General features: G+C 42.0%; 1 protein-coding gene across 3 annotated transcripts in view; it reads left to right on the forward strand.

Annotated features, from left to right (window-relative positions):
* Window positions 1-18874, forward strand: part of samd12 (sterile alpha motif domain containing 12) — a 120575-nt gene extending 101701 nt beyond the window's left edge. Inside the window, exon 6 of one of the 3 annotated variants that reach the window (XM_046417431.1) lies at window positions 18139-18874. In XM_046417431.1, the coding sequence (XP_046273387.1) occupies window positions 18139-18185 (47 nt within the window). In that variant the 3' untranslated portion in view covers window positions 18186-18874. The remainder of the gene's footprint in view (window positions 1-18138) is intronic. The other 2 variants (XM_046417435.1, XM_046417432.1) reach the window with 2 other exon arrangements.
* The last annotated feature ends 870 nt before the right edge of the window (window positions 18875-19744 follow it).

Raw genomic sequence — 19744 nt, forward strand, 5'->3', positions numbered from 1 at the left:
CCCTGGAAATCCTCTGCACAAGATCAACTGTGTGCTTGCTTCCATGGAACAATACGATTGGTTGGACATGTTTCCCGGTTTGGCTTTTATAAAGCACATGATTTTGTTTTGGATGGAAGGAGGACGCACATATGCATCATACAACTTCCATCTCTGGCATTACAGACTTTAAATGGTTTCTTTTCTCTTTTAAAACATCCCTGGTTCCTGAGAAATTGTCCATTCATCTTTCTTAACTAATGCACTGGCTATATAGCTTCAGCTTGAGTAAAGTAAAATGAGTAACTATAGCAACAAGGATGCAACCTCCCTTTACAATTTATTTACAGCTAAGCGTAGTCCTTCAGTGCCTCCTCCTCTGAGCACCACAGGATGAACTTACTGACAATTTCATTACGCAAGCGATCATCTAACATGAAGACATTCGGTGTTCAACTCACTACTTACAGCTACATAGCATTTATTCCATTTATTTCATTTATGCCAGAAAATTCTGACATCAAAATGGGAGCAACTTGCTAGCGAGATGCTGGCTTTCTGGTTCATAGCTGAGGCAGAGCTGAGCGGACCAGAAATGTCTGCCGGTCGCCAAGTCATATCTCAGGTTCGTCTTGTTTACTGGAGTTGTGAACAATGTTTCCTCGGTCACGACTGTTATAGCTTGTTATGGGATGGCAATGATTGTTCCATGCACTTCCCTTTCATAATTATCATACATCTTTGTCCATTCAAATTTTTAATCAGAGAGTGTTGTTAATTTTTCAGCCCAGAGTTTAACCAGCTCTTGAACTGTTCTCCTATTTCTGTGGGTGTCAGTGGGTGTTGAAAAACTACATAGATAAGAGAAGAAATTAACTGCACTTCGCTTTAGAAAGTGGACAATTTTCTTATTGGGATAGAAAAAGTATTTAGCATTAAATATCCTTGAAAAGACACAGATTAATGTTTAATGTAATGCCTTTGCATTTCATGGCTATAAGGCTTTATTCATTAACTGCTACAGATTAAGATGTATTTCAGCTTATTCCTTCCTGGTAAATAGCTTTCTCAAATTCAAATATTCAAATAATGGCTGCATTGCTCCCCATGTGTGGTCATTTAAGCTACAAACCGCCGCAGGAAACAGAGAGCCTTATAGGTACCACAGGTTTCGCAGGTTGTGGTTCCAGGCATCAGGGAGTCGAAAATGAGGACATGGTTTTTGGATAGCGGGAGGCTGGAGTCATGGAGGTCGAAGACTGCCGCGAGCCTCTGAGGGAGGGAGGGAGGGAGGTTAATGGGAGTGAATCGGGGAACTGTGGAGGTGAGGTGGAACCTTTGAGTTTTTTAATGCTGACTGTCCAATTCGCCTCATTTGTCAGTGTGCTCTGTAACGGCCGACCGCCAAAGCAATGGTTGAAAACACAACATGAGATTGGATATACTTTTTTCACTCAGCTACTCAGTTGTCATTTTAACACTTTTCATTAGACATACAGTGTTGACTCTAGTGTTTGGCCTTTGGAAGAAGTTTGAAAATAGAAAAATAAAACTGAGGTTAGCATCTTCAGGCTACATTAGCTGCTGCTAGCATAACACAACTGAATGTGAAAGTGATGCAGCCACCAGGTTTGGATACTCAAATCCACCATGCCGGTTATGATGTGGCAGTGCATTGCTAAACTGTTGGATTACTCTTCTGGGTTTTGCAATGAGGCAAAATACCTCACAATTGCCGGGCTGGAAAATAAAAGGGGTGGAAAACAACAGACCCAAAAGGAGGAAACAAAAGCTGACCGTGCGTTCAGTTAAATAAGAACAGACCTCTGATCTTTCCACCCATACATCCACTGTGAGAGATATTACCACCAACATACCTCTCAGCATGGAAAAAAGTGCCTCACAGGCAACCAAGCACATTGTACCAGAATATACGTTATCACTCTGATGTGTTTTGACAGCTCAGAGTCCCTCAATATTAAACTCTACTGAATATGGAATGAAAACAGCTGGGGCACAAGGTTAGATCAACATTTCAGGCCTTCCCCTCTTGATGATACATACTCACTCACAATAGCGTTCATGCATTCAAAAAAGCATTCATTTTTCACACGCCCACCCACGCATTCACTTTGAGCAACCCTCACGCATTGTGACAGCACTTGTGCAAATGCACCATTGCATATCAAACAGCAAAACGGCAGCAACGGCATAGTGAAACAATAACACAGCAAACATCCCATGAGACACTAAATGTACAATGACATAAGTGCAGTATGGGTGAAATGAAATCATTTTAGGTGCCGAAAACTGTAGCTCCTGTTGAAGTTCAGCCGGGAAAGTAGGTGGGTGTGCCAGGTTACAGACAGGTGTGGTAGAATGATAGGCTTTCAAAAGATACCATATGAAGACAGACAGGCAGAAAGATAGAGATGAAGCATTATTTATCAACATTTCCCTTTATCTTCCCATTGAGCTGCCATGCAAAGAGAAAGGTGAACATCCTCCCACCTTACACACACACTTCAACCCTCAGTGGGAATATGATGCTAGCTCCACACAACACCTATAATAATTGCTTGTGCCTTCCCTTATCTGAGTACTTGGGACAGCAGCACTTTGTTAGCACTCACTATGATTAATTGCAGATACAAAGAACCGCTCCATTTACTGCATGTAGGTCAGCTTGTTCCTGCTTAACCATTAGGTGGCAAAACCTTGACGTTGCCCAAAATATGTATAAGTTTACTTTTAGTTTACTTACAGTGAGACACAGCGGGGTGATGTTGCACCTGGCACCTGACCAGGCCTAAAAATATTTACTTACTCCAGAAAGGTGGTCTTTTGTTGTTTTTTTGTTTGGGGTGTTTTTGGTGTGAAAAGATGTAGGCCCCTCTGGGCATTGCTGCCAAGTCAATACTTGATCTGTTTTAATATCAGTAAGGATTTGCTGTGTTTAGTGGAGAAACTGGTCCAGAAACAACCTTGAGGAACATAGCTTTAGGTACCTCCAAAGTTATCTTTTTTCAAATCTGACATCTGATTTACAACCATTTTCATTCTGGCATGTTTGTATTTCTTTAAGCCACAATCTTCTTGGGTGGCACAAAACCCAGAATGCAGCAATGTAAAATAGTGTCAAGACTGAACATGTTTTGGTGGAACTTGGTCAAGTAGGTGAGCCCTGGCATTAACATGGCAAGATCCCTGCCCAGGTAACAGCTGCTAGCTTCTTTACATAACATTAATCTTACTGGAGTGCACATTTACATTCAGGTTAAAAGCCTCTGAAAGTCCCTTATATGCATGTCTTTGGGAACCAGTCTTATTTAAATTACTCACTGTCTCTTTATTTTGTTTGGTTCAGGTTCAGATTAAGCAGTGTCTGATAAAACAAAAAAAAAAGTGACAGTTTAAGGTCTATTATATGCTATTTAAAAGTTACACCCTTTGTGAAAACCCTTCATCTGCATCTGGACTTTTGAATCCAATTTGAAACCAATTGTTTATACTTTTCAGTTGCAGTTTGGTTAGGTTTAGGTGCCAAAACTACTTGATTGGGTTTAGAAAAGATCCCAGACCCTTTCACTATGTTAAAGTGAGGTCTTTAGACCTCAGGGGGAGAAAACAGTATGTTGGCACGGCTATGCATCACTGTCGACTTAAAATGACGTTAGATTCAGGTGAATACTTTGGTCTCGAGTAATTGGTTCAGGAAAATCGAATTCTCCTCCACCTCAGAAATCGGTTAGAGTGCAGGCAATGTCAGACTGAAGAAACGAAGTGTAACCAGTTGACAGTTCTGTCTTCTATCAGGTAAGAAAACTTCAGCTTATCTCCCTATCAACTTTCGGCGTCCCAGCTGGTGAAGTGCATTTGGCTTTGGCAGAAATAATGGCACCACAAGGAATGCACAGACTGCTGTTTTTATACTGAAACCCATATATAAGTTTTTTAATAATACCAGACCTTGACCCCATTACTGGGGTCTGTTTCTATTTCATTTTCACAATTTTGCCTTAATGAGCTTTTGTGTTTGTTTTCCTGTGGATGACACTGAGTGTAATTTAGACTACGGGGTCATTAAACTACTACAAATGCTCAATAAGCTGTTTACCTCTCATCCCTTCCGGTGCAGCTCTGCACTTTATTAGTCCACCGTCAGTCAGTTGTAATATGTTTTTGTTTGTTTTTCCTCATTTACTGTGAGGCCAGTCTCAGATTCATTTCCCTCAGTGGAAACCCCCAACCACCTCCTGCCTTAGGCGTACACACTCACACACTGTGAATTTTCAGTGATACAGTTTGTCGTCTTATAGTCTTTTACCTTCTGCTTCTCCTTCCCTTACCTGCTCTGGTCAGACACACAGTCCTGAGAAGCAAGCAGCATTTCGCGACCAGCTCCTCTGGTTTTTCGCTGGCCTTCTCCCCCTTCACCTCCAAATACTTCACTTTAATTGACTGTCAGTGGAGGTTAAAGAATTAGTTCCACATTTTTCCCTCCTTAGAATTCCCTTACACTGTGGCATGTGCTACAAAGTGTATAATAACCCTAATGACCTTAATTTGAATCGACTGTATGACCTGACAAGATTTGGATGAGGGACATGTCTGCCTTGCATTGCTTCACTTCTGACAATTTGTCAAGGATTAATCAGTTTGGAAATCCTTGAAATGTGAGCTTGCAGGGCTGTTGGTAGATGGAATGTATTAGGCTGATACCTGACATGCTGTTCAGGCAAGCTCAAACTCAGAGCAGACTGAGGCAAAGGGGGGGTCAGCGAGAGGAGGCAGAGAGAGACAGCGATGAAGCAATTTCTGCAGACTTGCATCTGCAAATAGATGTATGTAGATAACTGTAGTTAAAGTTACACGTCCGATATTAAAGGTAGATATGAAGAAATTACCAAATGCGCAGAATTAAATGCACAGAGCATCTTTCTGAGAAAAAGCCCCTGACACTTACAAGATCTTCTCAGAATCTGTGTGTTTACCTTGCACAAACCAGCTGTCCTCAAAATGCACTCTGGCTCGTGTATTTCTCTCGCTCTTACTCGTCTTCCTTGTCTGTCAGCCAAGCAAACATTGACACACTCTGTCCTCTGTCTCTGCACTATCTACTCACCCAAGCCCACTTCTCTTTGCCTCTTTGCCATAATCATGTGGCACTCAGACTCTCACACACTTGCTGCTTACATGATTTTCTGACTTGCACATTTCAACGTTCACATGGCTCCTAGCAACAGGAGTTTGTTCTGTGGTGTGTTGGGGTAACAGTATGACTGCCAATGATTGGAACAGGAACAGCAAGTTTATTAAAAAAGCCTGGGCCTCTGACTCCTTATTTGTTAGAGAAGATTTTGAAAGAAAGAGCAAGGAGTTCAAGCCGTATTTCAGTCTGAAGGTCACACCCTCTTTTGTACTAGTCGTAGTTGTGATCCACAGGATGATTAGAAAAGTCCCAGATGTTAAACTCTCCAGTGTCATACGATATGATACTTGCTTGTTTGTTTGTAGAGATACAGCTTGTGTTTTTGACATACGTTACTTCATGTGTATGACAGTTATTAATTGTTTTGGTTTCATTTCATGTTGCCTGTTTCTAATTGCCTTCAGACGTGTCACTTGTAGTCAGCCTTCTACTCAGTAATCACTCTGTTATATTCACTACAGTTGAGTCAGTCGTTTTGCACACTCCCTCCACCGTATCATTCTTTTCATTGAGATATTTCACATGTTTTTAAGATATTGTGATTCTTGACTTTTGCAGTTCTTCTTTTTATTCATTATAAGTGTTACTATTGATGAGGCTGTTCTGAGTCTTTGGTTATCTGCTGAGACACGTCTGCCTTGTGTCTCTTGTTGTTTGTCACTGTGGTCTGTAGCTGTGGGATGTTGGCGCTTTGAACGCTGACCACTTTGACACTGATGACAGACTTGAATTTAAAATACAAATATTTTTTATGACTTAATCATACAATAAAACATCATCAAAGAAGCCATTTTCTGCTTGATGAATACTTTTAGTTTTGATACTTTAAGAACTTTCTGCTCATCGTTTGAATGCAGAATTTACCAAACCCGGTGTTGCTACTTTCACTTAAGGAAAGGCACTGAATGATCTTCCATCACTGGAATGTGAGAAACCCTTTCGGCGATTTCTGCCATTGCCCCACTATAACGAAGGTAAATGGAACTTGTTTGTGAGCCTCAAAGCACTAAAAAGTTAAAAAAATCAAATCAAATCAACAGCAATATCCCATTTAAGAAAAATAAATCCTCAGGATAATCCACAGACTACACTGACGATGTTTAGATATTTGACACAGACGAGAGACTTAGCTCTAATTAAGTTTTGTTTTCTCTTTTTCTGACCTTTATCGCAGTAAGATAGCCTGGTTCAGACATTTACATGACAATTAAAATTATCTCTGTCTCTCTTTCCTCATCTGTGTCATCTTTTCCTCTCTCTACACTGATCTCAGCTCAGCAGACATTCAGGCCTGGACGGAGATAAACTTTGACTAACTTCACTGCTGCTCGTTTATCCACACTCTCCTCTTTACTCTGTCTGCGCTCTCCTCTTTTATCTTTATTTATTATCTGTTGGTTTTTCTCGCCTCCTCTCCTTCCTTATTTTCATCTGGCATTTTGATTAAAGGCAACACCAAATGTTCAGATTTGGAAGAATCCCAACTTCACAGTGGTTTATGGCAGACCAAGGCCAGGTGATTTAAAGCAGAGAGCATTATGGATAATATTCTCAGGAAATTAGTGTGAGAGTCTTTGATCTGTAGTTCTCTGGGCCTAAATAAACAAAGCTAACAGTCTAGCAGTCCTTGACTGGCCCAAGTCATCTCTCATCAGTGGTTGCTAAAAATGTAATGTTTCTGATGTGCCCCAGTCCACAAAGCAAAGCTCCATAAAGACATGGTTGGATGAGTTTGGTGTGGAAGAACTTGACTGGCCCACACAGAGTCCTGACCTCAACCTCATCCAACACCTTTGGGATGAACTGGAACAGAGATTGAGAGCCAGGCCTTTTGGTCCAACATCAGTGTGTGTGACCTCACAAATGCTCTGCTGCATGAATGGGCAAAAAATTCCCAAAGAAACACTCCAAAATCTTCAAAAGAGTGGAGGCTTTTATAGCTGCAAAGAGGGGACTATCTCCATGTGGATGCGCACACATTTAGAATGTGGTGTGATGTCCTAATATTTTTGTCTATATAGTGTACATGGTACGTTTTTTTTGGTATCAGATTGGTTCAGCCACGTTGACCAAATACTGCAAGTGATGACGAAAACACTGCAAATGCACCACTTGAAACTATCCTTGAAGCAGCACTTGATTTGATATGATGACAGAAACTCAAACAACCGGCTTCGCCAGCTGAAATGACAGCTGTTGATTCCAGATTCGCTGGCTAACATTAAGAGCTGGTTGAGCATGCTACAACTGACGACAATCACCTGAAGCCCTTGATGGCTGCATACGTGACGTTGAGGCTGAAGCCAAAAGTCAGCATCCTCAGTGGTTTATTATCCACATAGAATAAATAGAAATAATGACACAGCATCATTCTCGCATTACAGCGTAAACAGCTTAGGTCGATATTAACAAGGAAATTATCAGACTGATTCATCTGAACTGTTTTGATTGTTTTGTCTGTATTTTCAAGCACTTTGTGAACAGGGCTTTTATTAAAGAAGCCTAAGTTATAAGTGTTAACGATGTGCTCCTTGACCTTGGAAGTAACCCGAGGTCACTCCTGGAGGGAGTAAGCTCATTAGCTGGACATGCTAAAGACAGAAAAGGCCTCCACATGCAATCTGTAAATAACATCTGTCTGTCACAAACCATTTCAACCTGTGGAGAAACCCAGAGCTTGACAGACCTGCTGTATAAACAAAAAGAGATTGACTCTCCTTTCATCAGACTGCGCGACTTGTCAAGACCTTATCTTCTCTGATCTGAAGACTTGTTTTCACTCAGTGCCAAACTCGGCACAACACAGTTTAGGTTGGCTGTAAATGCGTTTTGAATTGATGTTTTGATCAAAGAGACAATCTGTGGATCTAAGCGTTCAAGCCCATAATTTATCACCCGAAGTGCAGAGGCTATTAGTTTGTGAGTGCTTGATGATATCTCTTACTCTTGCATGTACTTGTGGCATGCAGCTCCTTCGAAAAGAGGCTGATGCACTGCACAGCAACATCAAACTGGGGTTTGTTTTAACTCGGCAAACACCACAGTTATGTAAGTGCTAATGGCTTCAATGTGTATACTTTGTCTGCGGTGTAGGCTTTTGTTCACATTGCATTAAATTCACTTAATTGGATGAGTCCTTGTCCATATGTGTGCGTGCGTGTGTGTTTCTTTGTTTTTGCACGCCTTTCTGCTTTGATTTGATTTCAGTGTAATGGACTGTATAGATGCTGAGCCCGTTCATGCAAATATCTGAATTTGTCATACAATGGAAAACAGAAACTGTCCCCCCCGATTTCACGACAGACGTTTCCACGTTGTGCCTGAAAATAACCTGCGCATTCATCTTCTTACCTCACGGGCAGGTTTGGGTAAACATATGATTTAGTCACATATCGAAACAAATGATGGCAATATCTTACAATATGTTAATTCAAAGTGTCCAATCAGCTGTGTCTTTCTTCTGAGAACTCTTTCAGCCCGTTATGAATTGCTGTTACTGAAGTCAAGAGGAAAACTGTTGAGCTTCTTGAGGGTTACATAAGATTCCACATCCCAAGTTTTACTGCAAGCTTTCCATAGAGATTGATTTATTGATGAAAGATCTGAGACCCGGTGATTAAGGCAGCGTTCAAGAAAATCACTGCCAACTACAGGTGCAAAGATTCATTAGTGACCATGTAGTTCTGGCGTGTTCAACCACGCCACACGTTTCAGTCGGAGTTTCTGGTACTGGTCGACGTGTCCTGGAAGATTTCAATGTTCTGAACAGCAGATGGGAGCAATTCCCTTCAATTATTATTTATGTTCACAAACAATTCCAGAAACCGCTGATGATGTTCATCACCAACGCAAAGTGTCAGTGTTTGATTACCAGGGAATGAGACTCAGCAATTAACCATCTTTCTCCTTTAATACAGTTCAACAGCCAGAATACTTTATTGCACATTAGCCGTAAGCTAACAAGCAACGACGAGCGCCGAGGGGAGGTGTCGCCTCTGATGAACTCATCGCTCACCGGAGACGAGGTTATTTCCCTCCAGTGTCTTCTTTTTCCCCTGTCCTCCCTACGTCCATGAAGTACATTTTCCATCCAGTCAGCAGTCGAGAGGGACAAAGTGAGACTCATTACAGCAGTCAACCCTCTGCGAAGCCCTGCGGCACGCTCAGGTTTTCTACTCAAGTTGAATATTTTTAGCTCACATGATTACACTTTGCATTGACGCTGTATATAATCGCGTTGCGAAACTTTTGCTCCATGTTTGGTGTGAACACAAGGGAATTAGTGTGTGTGTACAGTCAGTCTTTAATGCGTTTCAGATCGTGTGATATGATCGCAAGCTCCACAGCGGTCACTAAATGGAGAGGAAGGAGGAGGTTTGTTGAAGTTTGGAAGCACCTTGCTCTCACAAAGGACCAACACTAAGGACTTTTTATGACTCTGTGGTAGCCTCTGCTATTCAGTATGCTGTGGTCTGTTGGGGACCGGGCAGCACGGACCGGGACAGGAAGAGACTAAATAAGCTGGTCAGGAGGGCCAGCTCTGTCCTGGGCTGCCCACTGGACTCCGTGGAGCAGGTGGGTGAGAGGAGGATGTTAGCCAAGCTGACATCCATCATGGACAACACCTCTCACCCTCTGCATCAGACAGTGGAGGCTCTGAGCAGCTCCTTCAGCGGCAGACTGCTACACCCTCAGTGTAGGAAGGAGCGCTACCGCAGGTCTTTCATTCCCGCTGCTGTTAGACTGTATAATTCTATGGTCTAGTCCTCTTTCTTCCCTTACGAGGACTTGTGTATAGCGTTATAGTGTACTATTTTTACTTACCTTGTATATTGTTAATTTATTTTACCTCTACACTCTCTTGTAACTGTTTTTGCACACTCTTTGCTTTTTGCACTCCTCTTGCTGTCCTTGTGAGCTGCCACAACAGGTGAATTTCCCCACTGCGGGATCAATAAAGTTCATCTTATCTTATTTGCGCCACGAGGCCCTGCTTCTGGTTCTGTAAAACAGCCTCGCGCATATCCTGTTGTGCAAGCACACAAAGTGATCGTCAGGCTTTAGATGGACGCTCTACCTCACTGCCATGTGAGAGCGACATCTGGCTTTTCCCATCCATAAACCTGACGCAGGAAGGAGTATCAAAACTACCTTATCAGACCTTATTACTTTATCAGTTGTTTACATATCCAGCTCCTGTTCTTCACGTCAAATGTCTTCATGAAGAGGTGTTTTGAGTGACAACAGTTCTCTTCTCAGTCCGTATCATAGAGATCATACTGATTATATTCTGCTGGCTCTTCTGTGTTCAGCATATGTGTTTCAGTAAGTGTCCGTGAGCTTTTACTAGCAACTTGCTGGTCCTCTTTGCCAAAGAAAATTGCCAAATGAGGCCACACTGAAAAGGACTTTTTGTGCTTGCTGCTCGTCGTAAATTTGGCACTGAATGTTTTGGCTCTTTTTAATTGGTTTATCTTCTTCGTGGTGTTTGGTTGTTTTATTTTTTTAACCTTAAGTGCACAATTAATTCACGTTCAGTAAGTGAATGTAATCAGCTTGTAATCAAAGGTTTGACTTAGAACAGTGACTGAATCGTGCTTTACTAACTTTTTTCCAGATCTTTCAGCCACAACTTACAATCTCTTTAGCTGATGGAGTTTGTCTTGGACATGGTTCTACAGTATCTTCTTCAGTATCTTCTTATCAACTGAGCAAAATCCCTTGAGGAAGACCATAAGATGGTTTTTTTTTCCAACTCCATAAAAACTACTACCCCAGAGGCCAAGAATGCACTTTCATGCTTGACCTAAAATACTTTGTCAAGCATTTTTCAGGGTCCCCTAGTTTTAGTTTATCAAAATGTGACATGTTTTGATCTGTCTGTTCACCCTGCTTTATTTCTTGAATGCGATCCGCAGTTTTGTCTTTTATTGTTACTGATATTACAAACAGTAAATCTCTCTCTGCGTCAGCATTATGAAGAGCACATCCCTTAGGATTGCCGTAAAATGTAATAAAGACAAAGTAACACGTCACTTGACATGACAGCAGTCGTGGGAACTTAGTGGGAAAACAGCAATTTCCTGTAAACGTTTGACGGGTGTTGAGTGTGGGACTTTGTCATCACAGTGAATGGAAAATGTTGTTCTTATCATTGTGTTGGTGAGCCCCGGGCAGTGTAGCATGTAGCATTAATGTGGATGTGTCACTGCATTCACTCAGAACTCGGTGACTAATGAGAAACTCCCTGACTGTTAAACAGCATGCAAACCGATTTCACCAAACTTGATTTGCAACTCCAGAGTTCCTCTTTTTCTTTTTTTGTTGCTCCCTCCTCCCTCCCCCCACTTTCTCTTGTCTTTCTTTTCTTCCTCCCCACCTTGGCCTTGCTAATTCTCATCCCTCTCTTTCTTTTGCCATCTAAACAAATTAGGGAGCAAATGAGGGGGGAGGAGTGATATGGGTGATGAGGCATGCCAGAATGTCAACAGATGACAAGCAGTGCAGATGGGGGGGGGGGGGGGGGGGGGGGGCGAGGACGTGATGAAAAGAGAAAAGTATTCCCTGAAAACCCAGACTTGAAAAGAAATGATTAATGAGGCCAGATGTTAGGCTTCTTTTAGCATGAATCATCGCATTCCCCATGACAAAGCAAAAACTACCCCCCCTCCCCATTTCCCTACACATAGACGCAGCAGGCAAATAACTTCCTACACTCCAGAAGACAACAGAGACAAATCCAGTACTTTTCTGGCTTGAGTAACTTTCTCCTCGCCAGGTCAGGACAGCAAATCGACTAAATGTTCCAGGCTTTCTTTTGTTTCATGCTGACATCCTTTTATTCCAATCCATACCTCTCTGAAAAAAACAAGATCTCTTAAAAAGAAGAAAGAACCACTTCAGATTGCTTGCTTGTCTGACCAGGCTAATTATGGCATCTGAGCAGTCGAATGTTCATGAATCTGCCAGGCCTCAACAATAACGTGGGAACATAACAGATCCTTCAGAGGCACATCCTCTAAGAAATCAGTGCAAGTGAGTTTGTGTCAGCTCGGCGTCCCTGATTGACAGAACATGTAGCAGCAAAATGAAAAGCAGAGTAGAGGGAGATAAAGCACAGGAAGGAAATTGCTTTTTCTTTGGCCAAGTTTATAACATTTCATCCATTTATGGCTTGACTTGACAAACAACAAAGTTAGCACAGGAGTATATCCAGCTGCAGCCACAGCATGAACCTGAAGGCCAGACGTGAAGGAAGCTGGACTTCCGAATAAGGTTTTTGGGCTGGTTTGCTCACAGAACAGACAAAAAGCTACATTTTGATGTTTGCTAATGTCCACATTTATATGTTTTTGTCTCAAACCTGCTAAAATTGCTACCTTCAATACTGTTTTCAGTTTATTTTTGATCTGCTGTGATTTATTGGCTTCCTCTGCCACTGTAGCATCATGTACAAAGGGTGTGTTTTGGAGGTAGTGTGGTTTGGACTCTGCAGCTGCTTTACTTCCTTCACCACAGAGTGTAAACCTAATGTAACGTCACCCATTGGTTTGTGCACTGCTGTTTTGAAGCCTCGGGGATATGTATTGCTACGCCTCCATCCTGAATGGGTCTGACTGAGCTCCTGTGGCCACGCTGTGGCAGCGGCTTGTCAGTCGCTCACAGGGTAGCCACGCCCTAAAGCATATCCTGCTTTATCATCTGTTTTACTTGACATAATTTACAAAATGTTACATTTTGCGGCAAAGAAGCAGACTCAAAACTAGTCCATGTCCACTATCAGTTTTCATTCTCTCTGCTACTTTCTCAGGACTTAAGGCTCCAGGCATGCAGTTGATTGCTCCAACATTAGCTCTATGGGTATTTTAAAAGGTTTTATAAGCATTTACACTCTACTCCCATAGGCTACCTAACCAACAGTGCACAAGCAACTATTTGGGATTTTAGAGGAAGGTGTGTTGAGCCATCCAGCCAGTATGTCTGTCCAGCATCACTGCTTATAGCGCAGTTTGCTGGATAGAGTCAGTAAGAACAAGTCTGTTCACAGTTAAAAAAAATATGGCTACCAACAACTCTGAAGATTATTTATAACTTATAAACACATTGTATCTTGTTTGTTTAACCTAAAATGAAGACATTTAGAAGATTTGTGTGCTGGGACTTTTGCCGATGACGGCCCCCGTGTGGCAACGGTGCGCAACTTTCTTAATCATCCTTTCCCTCACAGTGAATTTGTTAGGTTATGCGCCATCATGTCTGGACAGATACTAAAACCTGTGTTCACTAACCATATGTGTCAGCCCACGTGATTGCCAGAAACAACAAAATTGTTGGCCGGGGCGACAAATTTTGTGAAGAATTTATCTTTGTATTTCTGCTTATGTGCAGGTGCAAGCTAAACTAACAGCACACATAATAAATAAGTCATCTTCAGAGGTTGATTCCAGATTTACTAAGTTAGGTTTAGCAACAGTAACAGAGACATCATGAGGCTGATATCCATGTTCTCATCTCAAAGAAAGCAAATTGTTTTTCCCAAAATGCCAGACTATTCCATTAGGGATATGCAGATTTCTATCTTATTACTAACAAAGGAAGGAAATTGCTGTGTTTCACTGTCACATTCTTGTTCAGCCTGGTTGGTTACATAGCTCCATGGTCCTCAGAGGATGTGTTTTGCTAATAACCTGTGAGTAAAATGGGTCAGCCATAAAACATCAGCTGAAACTGTTGTTAACTTCTCATGTCAGAAAGCTCATTTCAAACCCTAAGTGCAACTTTCCCAACCTCCAGCGGTAATAAAACATAAGAAGACCAAACGCACAGCCAGAAGGCAGCCGAGCCTCAGTCATCTCTGCGACTTAGTGTCGAGCCCACGCCAACAGAGGAGGCCATCCATAATTAACCCTGCCCTGTCAAGTCAAGGCGGCTGTCATAGCATGTCCTCACATGTAGTTCTAACCTTTCTCCCCGCATCTTTTTCTCCACCGTCAGCTCGTCACCCAGCTCTGTCGTTTGCTGCATGAGGACTGTTGTGAGAGAGAGCAAAGGAAAGGGCTTTGATCTTGGGTGGGTTTTTTTTACAGTGTCTTTCTCTCAAAGGCTTTGGACAGCAAATGAGTCTGGGACTAGAGGGAGAAAAATGTGTTTCTCATTTGCTTTTGTTGAGAGAGATTTCTGTGATTTATTCTCTGTTAGGAAGGACTGATTGAGTTATTTGGCTATAATCGTTGCTATCAACATCTGTTGTTCTCAGCAACATACAAAGTGGATTGTTTCATTTCTGCTTCCTTCTCTGCATTTTTTCTCTGACCTCTCAATATCTTAATAAATCTTTGTATGAGTAAAGATTTCATTAATTCCGGAGATGGGGAAATGGGCAATTAAAATGTGTGAATCAAAGCAGAGACAGCGCAGGGGTATTGGCAGTGCAACTGACTTAGTCAAAGGGTCAGGGGCTAAGTCAGAGAGAAAGAAGGAACAAGAAAAGGAGCAAGAGACAGTGATTAAAAAGTGAAAGGGAGGAGATTGATTTGCGTACCTTTGACTAGAAACTGAAAAAAGGGCCAATCAAATGTGTGATGGAAAGTAAAGTGAGAGAACTGTAGGAGCAAAGGAGTCAAAGCGGAGTCAGGAGGCGTGTGGACACAGAGAGACAGACTGTGAGAATGGGATTTAGAGATTGATTTGCCTTGAACTGAAAACTGTGATGCAGAGGGGTAGGAAAGAGGGGAGGAAAATTAATCACGAAAAGTGTTTTTAGCTATGACATGGATCTCTAGAATGTCCCTCTTTTGGTTCGTTCAACAATACACTAAATGGACAAGAGTATTGAGACACCTGACCATTACACCTACGGGGATTTAATGACATCACATTCAAAATAGACAGAAAGCTTTGCCGTTATAACAGCTTCCACTCTTCTGGGAAGGCTTTCCACAAGATTTTGGAGTGTTTCTGTGGGAGTTTTTGCTCATTCATGCAGCAGAGCATTTGTGAGGTCACACACTGATGTTGGACCAAAAGGCCGGGTTGACAGTCTCTGTTCCAGTTCATCCCAAAGGTGTTGGATGGGGTTGAGGTCAGGACTCTGTGTGGGCCAGTCAGGTTCTTCCACACCAAACTCATCCAACCATGTCTTTATGGAGCTTTGCTTTGTGCACTGGGGCACAGTCATGCTGGAATAGAAAAGGGCCTTCAACAAACTGTTGCCACAAAGTTGGAAGCATAGCATTGTCCAAAATGTCTTGGTATGCTGAAGCATTAAGATTTCCCTTCACTGGAAGTAAAGGGACGGGGCCCAAACAGTGAGAAACAGCCCCATAAAGAGGAGTGTCTGGATACTTTAGTCTATATAGTTTATGCATGTATGGTGTCCCTAGAGTTTGCTTTCCATATTCTAAGACAAATCACCATCCATTACAGCAGTCACTTTAAGAAACAGAAACTTTTGCCGGAGTTAAAAAAATCGTTAGACTACTCTGAGCATTCAAAAAGTATAGCTCCTGTGAAAGCACTGCGGGTACTTGCATCATCCAAACTTTGGTTTTGTCCATATCATCACTCATTTTTCTCTATTTCAGCTTTAGTGTTTGCTCCTTTGGATCTTGCTGTTATTACAGACATGTCTGAGCTAACAGCAACCCCTTGACTCACCCTTGGACTCGCCTCTTTTTTCGAGCTGTGCCATTTTGCCTGCAAAGATCAAGGGCTTGTGGGAAATGGTGTTAGTTAAAGGAAGCTATAAAGTAAATATTAAATAAACAAAAAATGTCTTATCTGAACATATGAAGCGAGTCACATGACATACTTCAAGGCTGTATTTTTAGTTATTAGCCTTGTTGCGAATTTCAGTGGGATTTCTCTCTACCAAATCGGCATACGGATGCTCAAAGACTTGCTGTGCCTAAGTGAAACCCCGTGTCCAAGTATCTCGCAGTCTTTATGCCAAGAAATCCTCCCTCGACACCACATACCCAGCAGCCAGCAGCACAGACGTGGTGAGGACAGAGGTTGATACAGTGGAAACTGGGTTAGGGTTCAAAGGGCCGAAGAGAGCAGGCGTCGCTCTGATCTTTGGCAGGGGAGTTAAGACATTAACATTCGCTCTGCACAGCCAGGCTTTACCCCTGCATCTTCTCAAAGACAGGGAGGAGGTTCATATAGGAGGCCGAAGAGGAGATACATAGGGTATGTGCAGCATATATACTTGTAAATTATGTTTGCATGTGGTTCTAAACTGAGAGCAGTTCAAATACGTGTGACAACATGCTGTATATATGGAGACAAATAAAAGAAGGATAGAAATCAGACCGTATATAGTGTATATGGTGTGATTTCCCCGCTCACCAGCTCTATCGGTTGGATTACACGAGTCCATTTATCATTCCATATGAGTGTGGCTTGCATGGGTAATTGTAAATTAAGTGGATTACTGTGCACTATAGTCCCTGAGGGAATTAGAGAATCTCTGAATGGATGCAGAATCCTACTGTACTGTAGCCAGCAGGTCCCACAGCAGCATCAGCACTTTCTGAAGCAGTGATACCAGCGTGAGCTCCTTTGAATGATACTGATTTAATATCAGCACAGCAGATTTAATGATATTGACACTCATTATGTTTCAGCTCCCTGAAGTGGGGCCGATGTTTCAAGTGATTGGCACATTCAGCCACAAGTGTGCTCGAGAATAGGTGTTTCATGTGTTGTGCCCCCTTTCATAAGCAATGATACTTTCAGTCTGCTCAGCCAAGATGGAGGACCGTCTTTAATCACAAAGTTGGAAAGTAAGTGAGGACAAAGCATATGTAAAGTTGCTCTTTCAGGGCTTGGCGTAAGACAAAACTATAAGATGTGTTCTCTTTTCATCCTGGCTTCAGTGGCCTTTCACCATCCAAATCCCCCAAATCAAAATCCACCTTGAATGAGTTGCAGTGGATTACAAATGAGGAAGCAGTGGCAGGGATTTCTGTTTTAATGAGGACAAAAACCTATCACCATATCTAACCTGAAACGCTTCATTTGCTGCTGCCTGCCAGCCGGCTCTTCCCTGTAGAATTCCGGGGTTAAAGCTGTAGCGTTTCAGCGGAGTTCGCTCAGGGCCCTGGCAACAAACGATGGCCTCCCTCCCACACCCCCAAACATTTAAACCCAGCTCAGTTTGCCCAAAGCAATCTCAGCTCGGGAGTCGAAAGGTCACTTTAAATAAATAAAGAATGGGGAGATCACTAGGCATCCCACACACAGAGTGAGTAGCACTTTGAAAGGATAGCCAAGGCTACACCATTTAGCATTCAGTAGCCTGAAGCAATCCATGAGGCTGGCAGTCTGAGAACAGAAAGTCCAAGTCCAGATTGACTCCCACTCACTTGCCGTGGCTACATCAGTCACATTGCTCTTTCAGCTAAACTTCTGGCCTGTTTGTCACAGCGCCGTTAGCTGTTGTCAGCTATGAGAAGAGAAAACTACATGGAATTAATTCATTGCTTCGGGTTGAGGCCCGGCCTGTGTTTTGACCAGCCTTCCATTACAATATGTTTATATTTCTGTCTCTCTCAACTCTTAACCTATCAAAGTTTGCAGGAATTTGCACTGGGAAATAGCAACACGGGTGACAAGAGTAAAAATTGGACATGAATGCTGGAAAACCCTTTGTCTTGTTCAAATAAAAGCAGTATTGTTGCAATGGAAGAGCACACTCCCTGGGAGACCATGCAGGCAAGATTACACACTACATCAGTGGAACTCAGGTTTTAGCAGGAACCTCACGAGCCTTTACAAAAGTAAACTGAATTTGATTTGCGACCCCATTTTCACACCACATCCGCACAAGTGAATGTACAAACCAGGTGCATGGACCCAAACACACACACAACACACACACACTGCACCCCTGAGATACAGTGTTTGTTGGCCTTCATACACACACATGCCCTTTCTCGTTGCAGGAGCCCGGCTTGTGACTTCATACAGAGGAGAGTTTATCAGCGACTGATCAGCAGCAGCCTGAAGAGTCTCAAAGGCTGTTTTGTCTCGCTGTTGCCTGAAACTCCCTGAGTCCACAGATTACCTTCCAGCCGTGGGTATTTGTTTACCACGGCCTGAATTTGCAAGTCTTTATCATGGCCGTCTGCCGTCACTGAGGGGAAGTGCTTTACACCCGTTTTATCAGTGCCAAGAGGACTGGAGTAAGTCCACAGGTTATCCAGGTCTTAACTTTTTAGCTTGTACACTCAGGATGTCCAGCTGTTACAATTATTGTGTTATCAGATGCTGGTTATGGTCTTATCTTTTAATTTAAATGGAGAGATAGAGATAGCCTCATGTAGAACATATAAGTTCACGTATAAGTGAAACCAGCCCTGCAGCAATGTTTTTTTAAAAACTGTTCTTTACTGAGAATAAATTCTTGTCAGAATAAGGAAGGGAGAATAAGGGAATATGTTTGTCCCTGTCATGTTTACATGAAGGTCAGAAATAAGATTTTCTGCCTCTTGGAAACTTAATTGAAAGCTTTACAAAGGACGTATTTTACAAACCAGCAACAGTCTTTTCCTTTTAATCCCACATATCATGACACAAGGTAACTTACTACCCCTTCAACAAAGTAATCACAGTCTGTGCACTCATTTATCACTATTATATTTCACTCCCAGACATAACAATCCGATTATCCAAAAAAGTAAGTACCTTTTCAGAAGGTTGATCCAGAAGACTGCGAGGTGCTACTGTACTTACTAATCCACGGAGGAGGAAATCACGGTAATGTTTTTGCTCTTTTTGTAAAACACAACGAAAATATCACCATGTTATTTGTTTGAAAATATATAAAGGTGAAAAGCAACAGTACAGATTTTATATATATAATTTTAGTTCATGTTGCATTAGTCCAGCAAGGAGACATTTCATGTGTGGCCATCATCTCTGTTTGGAAGAGGAAAACTACAGAGGAAGCTGGTTAAAAATGTTTTTCACTGCACAGCAGACAGAATGTTTTTTTCTCCTTACCTTTAGAAGAGTCTTTGAGGGATCTGGAAATATCTTCAAAACAGTGGTAAGTGTTGTTTGAGGACCTTCTGGGTTTTTCAAAGCTGAGTATTTACTTTTCTGAAAACTGAATGTTTAGCACTGTGCCTCAAACGTAATGGCAATAAATGAGAGCCACAAACTGGGGCGAGACCAAACTATTTCACCAGTTTGTTTTTTACATTTCAACTCTAACTTTACACACTGGCATTGGGAGATGTTTGTTCAGAAACTTTATTGCTATAGGTTTATAAAAAATCACATAGCATGAGATCAACATGCAGATGTGTCTCCCAGCCAGTGTTTAATATAAACAAAACTAAACATCTGAAAGTGTGGCTCTCTTTGGACAGAGCTAATTTTTTTTTCCAGTGTGGTAAAATTAGTCACTTCCTGTACTTTTCTCACTCCACAAGTGGGGCAATTTCCTGTTTGTACTCACACTGACACCAGGATTTAATTTGTGGAGAAATTCAAACCTGACTGTTTGATTTTGCAGATTAAAAAGGGGTATTTTACATAACAATC

Source organism: Scatophagus argus, chromosome 17 (assembly GCF_020382885.2).
Source record: "Scatophagus argus isolate fScaArg1 chromosome 17, fScaArg1.pri, whole genome shotgun sequence".
NCBI classification, from domain to species: domain Eukaryota; kingdom Metazoa; phylum Chordata; class Actinopteri; family Scatophagidae; genus Scatophagus; species Scatophagus argus.